Below are 6,969 nucleotides of genomic sequence, written 5' to 3' on the forward strand. Positions count from 1 at the left end.
AGGAACCCACGGGCTCAGGCAATCCACTCACCTCAGCCTCCCAAAGGCAGGGGATTACAGGCTGAGCCACCGAGCCCGGTGGACTCTAATTTTCAATGTGTGTATGCATTGAGAGATACCTAAAAGAAGGTTCATCAGAATATTAGCTGTTTTTTTTTTTAGATGGTAGGATTTCAAGTGTTTTCAGTTTTGGACTAACTGACCATTTAGTAGAAAGACCATAAATTATTTCTATGATTAAGAAAACATTTTTAGTTTGGGAGAATAAGAATAAAGGAAATAAAAATGTAGAGTTTTGGTTTACATTTAGATGTTTAAACTATATAGAGTTTGTTTTTGTATATAGTATATCCATTCTGGAAGTTAATACAGCAGACAGATAAGTCTAAGAAATATAGTCAATATATTTAACCAACAGTGTGCTACAGGCATTCCCTGATCAGATCAGTCTCTGGCCATAAATCATCTGTGCAGATATACCAGTGTGTACTAGCACACTCTCAGCCACCGTAGACCCATATGTACCAATATGAAATTATCTCTAAAACACATTCTATAGTGGGAAAAAAAGCACTAATTGCAGAGCAGTGCCTTTAGAACAATTTTATTTATGTAAAGAGGATTAAATGCTATATGTGTACAGAAGAATACATGAAAAAAAGACTAAGAATATACTCCAACTTTATAATCTTGAAGAGAGTGGGTTTGTTTGGGTAGGGTGGGATGATGATGACTATAAAATTACTATTATCATGTATACCTCTATATTGTCTAAATATTTTTAATTGAGGATGTATTCATTTGTAGTTTGTATGATGAGAAAACTAAGATAAAGAGAGTCTTCTGACTAAGTATGTGTCAGTGTCTCTAGCACTATTCAGAGAAGAGGTTGTTTTGATATGCAGCACCTGAATATTCATTCTCTGATTCTGTATCCCCTGACTTAGGGCATCAGGGTTTCAAAGTTTGAGGCCATTATGATAATTTGAGTATTCCCCTCTTTCTGCATTTCTTTGCTTTACAAGGAGTATCCTGATGATAGTGATTTGGTTCCATAATCAAGAGGTTGTGTTAAAGCTAGCTTGATGTTGGGCACAAAAATTATTCATTGTAAATTAGTAAAGTGACTTTGTTTTTATGTCATTCCCCTCATAAATGGAATTAGTATACTTCAGATTCTGAAGCATTTCTTAGACTGAAAAGGTGAGGGCCAGATCCTGTGATGCTGTAGTAATTTACTGTCCAGTGAAAGCTTTTTCTCTAAGAGCCATCTCTATCTTATTTTTCTGAATCAAGACAGTGATTTTTTTTTTTCAGTAAGCAAGACTCTAGTTTTTAAACCTACAGAATACTTGGTTGGACCTAGGGAGAGGGCTATAAATGCTTAATACTTTGAAGAGACAGGGAGGTTCAAAGAGACAACTATCAAGGTAACTGAATAAGGAAGGATTCACTTATTCCATAGGTGAGACAGGCCTAGTGAAAGCCTTAATCACCATTGAAATCTTGGAAGGGAGACTCTGGTTATCATTTGTCTGTCAAGATATTGCTTACAGGAAACCTAAGGAAATATAATTATTATTTACCTATTATTTGAGAAGTAGAGACTATAAGTGGAAAATAAATTTCCCCAACACTTAATTTACCCAAGACTAAGGTACTTATTCCTTTCATATTTTCCTATTATTTATCATTATAGATGCAAATCTGGGTGATCCCAAGTTACCTGGGTTAGTTTTTAGTATTTGATTGTTTCAGAATAAATCATGATAGGAAATTTTATAGAATTCCTAAGATCTAGCACTACTTAATCTCTTTCTTCAGAGAGGCTGGTCATTGGGCTTCACTTTTGGAGACGTTTAAAATGCATGCTGAACCAGGAAGAGGATGGAAAATCCTGCAAGAATGATTGAGAGGATAGCACATACAAATGTGTGAGCACACACAAAGAGGAACCTTTCCCAGGAGAACAGTGATAGGTAATCATCTTTGAGAAAATACCTTGTTAAGAATGAATTTGAGAGATTTCATCTAAACCCGAACCTGTTAGACAGAAGCCTCTTCAATGTGTTACAGGCAGTATGAGTTCCAGCCAGATTTTACTCTAAAGGAAACACTGGAGGGTTAACATGCAGAAAAAACCTTCAGAGTGTGGTGAATGTGGAAAATTCTTTACTCAAAGATCATCTCTTAAAGAGCATCAGAGGATTCACAGAGGAGAGAAGCCCTATGTGTGCAATGAATGTGGAACTTGTTTCCGTAAACAGTCAAATCTTACTCAACACCTGAGAATTCATACAGGAGAGAAACCTTATAAATGTAATGATTGTGAGAAAGCCTTTCAGACAAAAGCAATTCTTGTCCAGCACCTGAGAATTCATACTGGAGAGAAACCTTATAAATGTAGTGAATGTGGAAAAACCTTTTGTCAGAGCCCATCCCTTATTAAACACCAGCGAATTCATACTGGAGAGAAACCTTATAAATGCACAGAATGTGGCAAAGCCTTCAGTCAGAGCATATGCCTCACTCGTCATCAGAGAAGTCATTCTGGAGATAAACCTTTTAAGTGTAATGAATGTGGGAAAGCCTTCAATCAGAGTGCATACCTCATGCAGCATCATAGGATTCATTCAGGAGAGAAGCCCTACACCTGTACTCAATGTGGTAAAGCTTTCACTCAGAACTCTTCCCTTGTTGAACATGAACGAACTCACACTGGAGAGAAACTTTATAAGTGTAGTGAATGTGAAAAAACTTTCCGCAAGCAGGCACACCTTAGCGAGCATTACAGAATTCATACTGGAGAAAAACCTTATGAATGTGTTGGATGTGGAAAATCCTTTAGGCACAGTTCAGCACTTACTCGACATCAGAGGCTTCATGCTGGAGAGTAAAACATGAAATATAACAAGAGTAGAAAGATTTGCTTGAAAACAACTTTTTCCCCCGAAATTCTTGTTAGTTTAAGATTCATTCTGCAGCTGGGGTGAATATTTTCTGTCTTGAACAAGAGGCATTGTGCCCTAATGTGTCCTGGTCTGGAGTTTAATGCCTTCTCTGCCACTCAATGTGTGCATGACTTTATCCCTCTCCAGAACTGTTTCCCCATCCCTCCAGAGAATAATGGGGATATTTCCTAGGGTTGTCTTGAGAAAAAAATGAGTTGTATATGACAGTTAACTGCCATTAGTTCACCGTTCTAGAAGTTTATAACAGTATATAAATGGAGCTATTAAAAATCAGCATTAGGTTTTTGGTTCTCATAATGTATTTTTTCTTAGGAACAATCTTGATGGAAGGCTGAGGTGGAAGGATCACCAGAGCCCAGCAGGTCGACACTGGGGTGGCTGTGAGCATGCCACTGCACTACAGCCTGGGCAATGGAGTGAAACTCCAACTCAAAAAAATAAAAACATTCTTGTAATTGGGCTATGATTTCATGTTTAATCTACAGAAATCAATTTAAACTACTACGTCTAGGTTGAAAGAGACAACGAGAGATACAAGAGATAATTGTATTCTAGGAGAATATAATTTTTTTTTTTTTTTTTTTTGAGTTGGAGTCTCAGTCTGTCGCCCAGACTGGAGTGCAGTGGCCGCTCCCGGCCACCGCAGCCTCAACCTGCTGGGCTCTGGCGATCCTTCCGCCTCAGCCTTCCAAGTAGCCAGAATTACAGGCATGCACTACCACGCCCGGCTGATTTTTTGATTTATTGTAGAGATGAGGTCTCACTGCCCAGGCAGGTCTCGAACCCACGGGCTCAGGCAATCCACTCCCTCAGCCTCCCAAAGGCGCGGATTACAGGCTGAGCCACCGAGCCCGGCTCGAGAATATAATTTAAGATTCATTTATCTTTGAGAAATCAGATTTAATCAGAGAAAAAATAAATGATTGAGATTTGAATGGATGTTATGAAGTGTACTTCTGAATACCCTCAAGATCTTTCTTTAGGTTTTTGATACCTCCCATTATTGACTCTAATTTGATTTCAAGCTCTAGGTTTTTCTTTTTTCATGAAAAGGAAAGCCTTACTCACACTAACTAAATAAAACCTTGTGTTGTGGACTTGTGTGGGGGTGGAGGTAGGGAAGTAGTGGTTAGAAGGCACATGACAGTAGAGAGGGGTGGAATATAGAGGAGAATATAAGCATGTTGATAAGGATGTGGCTATGCTTGTTTTGAATTCTGGGATATCAGCATCATGGGTAGTCTCTTGAGGGAAGGAGGAAGGCAGGAGACATTGTAAGATCTCAGATGTCAGCAAGTGATGCCACTGAACAACTAGTCGCCTGTCAAAGGAAAATAAGAACAGTGTCTTGGGGCTGTTTGTGGGTTGGGTGCCTCAAAACAAAGAATTGCATGTTAAAGCTATAAAGCAGAGAAATAACATACTTTTGATGGTGCTTTATGCAATGCTCAGCTCTTTAATATGAACAAGAACCTCTAATGCTAAAAGCGCCCTTGCAAGAAAGGTAGGAGTTATTCACATTCCAGAGTCAAGGAAAAAGAAAAGATATTTGACTTGCTAAAAGTCAAACAGGTTATGTCAGAGTTGAATCTCAAATCTAGATCTTACTTCAAGTGTAGTCCTTTTATAGTACCAAAGTCACATACAGGCAATTTTCCATTGCTGAACCTTTCTATTAAAGTGTAAGATGCCAAATTTATTAAAACCATTAAAAAAAAAATAAAAGGTTGGCCTGGCACAGTGGCTCAAGCCTGTAATCCCAGCCCTTTGGGAGGCTGAGGTGAGAGGATTGCTTTAGCCCACAGGTTCGAGACCAGCCTGGGCAACATGGTGATACCTTGTCTCCACAGTAAATAAATAAATAGCCAGGCATGGTAACGCACGCCTGTAGTTCCTGCTGCTTGGAAGGCTGAGGCGGGAGGACCACCAGAGCCTCGCAGGTCAATGCTGGGGTGGCTTTGAGTGTGCCACCGCACCCCAGCCTGGATGATGGAGTGAGACTCCAACTCTAAATAAATAAATAAAAAGGTGTCTTTATTTCAACTCAATGTGTGCTCATTGAAATACAAGAGGGAAAGCTGGGCACAGTGGCTCAAACCTGTAATCCCAGCACTTTGGGAGGCTGAGGTGAGAGGACTGCCTGAGTCCAGGGGCTCGAGACCAGTCTGAGCAACTTGAATGAGACCTTGTCTCTACAATAAATAAAAAAATTAGCTAGGTGTGGTGGTGTGTGCCTGTAGTTCCAGTTGTTTGAAAGGCTGAAGTGGAAGGATTGCCTGAACCCAGCAGGTCAAGGCTGTGGTGACCATGAGCATGCCACTGTACTCCAGCCTGGGCGACAGAGGGAGACTCCATCTCAAAAAAAGAAAAAAGAAATATGAGACCCCAAAAAAACCAGAATTACTTTTTGGGAGGCAGGATCCTTGCCTTGTAGTACATGCTTACCCCTCTAGGTAAGAGTTCTAGAAACCCTTTGGCATCGGTGTACCTGCTAACATTGTTGTGAGACACTGCATTTGGCTTCAGTGAATTTTTTTTGGAGATTCTTTCAAGTGTTTGCCAATTTCATGATTGGTGATTTACGAGCACACCTGCCCACACGGCGCTGTTAAGCAGTTTTTGACCCAAAATGGCATGACCCCTGTGCTCCACCCTCCTTATTCACCCAATATCTCCCTGAGCTACTTTCTTCTTGTTTCCCCGGATGAAAAAAGTCTCAGGGAAATGTTTTGCTGATGTGGAAGAGGCAAAAGAAAAACGGCTGAAGCATTAAAAGGTGTCAAAATTGACAAGTTCAGAAACTTTTTTTTTTTATTTTGAGTTGGAGTCTCACTCTGTTGCCCAGACTGGAGTGCAGTGGCCACTCCCGGCCACCGCAGCCTCGACCTGCTGGGCTCCGGTGATCCTTCCACCTCAGCCTTCCAAGTAGCCGGAATTACAGGCACGCGCTACCACGCCCGGCTAATTTTTTGATTTATTGTAGAGATGAGGTCTGCTGCCCAGGCAGGTCTCGAACCCGCGGGCTCAGGCAATCCACTCACCTCAGCCTCCCAAAGGCGCGGGATTACAGGCTGAGCCACCGAGCCCGGCTCAGAAACTTGAGCAGTGGAAAAAGCATCTCAATAGGTGTACTGCATCAAATGGAGAGTATTTTGAAGGTGACTAAGTTTAAACATGCAAGAATAAATACACAATTTAAAAAAATAAATTCTGGGTTTTTGGCCCCCCCCCTTGCACATCTATACATTTGGAAGAATGAAAAAAATTACATGCTTTCCCCATTCAAATATAGTCCCTTTAGTGTGTTTATTCTAGCCTTCTCTGCATAGATTTTCTTTCTTCCATTTTAAAAATAATTATAGTTGTACTATATTAGAGTACCATATTCCTGCTTTTTGGTTTAACATAATGACTTAGCAATATATTACAGACTCTCTATAAACTTCATTTTAATGGTTGCCTAACATTCATTGCTCCTAATTTATTGACCCATTCCAGTACTGTATGATATTTACATTAATACCATTTTTTTCTTATAAATCAGCTAATCTATTCAGTGCAGTACCTGTAACATGGTATGTGCCTGTTAGCTAATATTATTAACTCAACAATGAAACATCTTTGGAAATATTGTTTTTATCATTTTAAATTATTACCTTAGGCTTTTCAGAGGGTATATTTTAATCTTATTTTTAAAATTTCACTAGTATTTTTAACTTGATAATACAGGATCATGGATTAAAATTCTGAAGAGGGAACTAAAAAGTTGAACAGTGAAAAGTCTTCCTCCCAGCCATCTAGTTGTCCCCCTAGCACCACTCCTCATCCATTGTTTCTTGCTTTTATTCTAAAGATAACTATAAACTAGCTAACAAATCTTTCTCTCCCTTAAAAAAATATAGACTATATCTTAGAGTAGTTTTGAGTTCACAGTCAAGATGAGCAGAAAGCACAGTGAGTTCTCATATGTCCCCTGCCCCCCACCCCCACCAGCTTC

General features: G+C 39.7%; 1 protein-coding gene across 1 annotated transcript in view; it reads left to right on the forward strand.

Moving 5' to 3' along the window:
* ZNF501 (zinc finger protein 501) overlaps positions 1-2,897 on the forward strand; it is a 4,702-nt gene extending 1,805 nt beyond the window's left edge. Inside the window, 1 exon segment of the mRNA XM_008071368.1 lies at positions 1,825-2,897. Within this exon segment, the coding sequence (XP_008069559.2) occupies positions 2,082-2,897 (816 nt within the window). The 5' untranslated portion in view covers positions 1,825-2,081.
* The last annotated feature ends 4,072 nt before the right edge of the window (positions 2,898-6,969 follow it).

This window comes from Carlito syrichta, unplaced genomic scaffold, assembly GCF_000164805.1.
Source record: "Carlito syrichta isolate Samal-C Ts95f unplaced genomic scaffold, Tarsius_syrichta-2.0.1 Scaffold314298, whole genome shotgun sequence".
NCBI classification, from domain to species: Eukaryota; Metazoa; Chordata; class Mammalia; order Primates; family Tarsiidae; genus Carlito; species Carlito syrichta.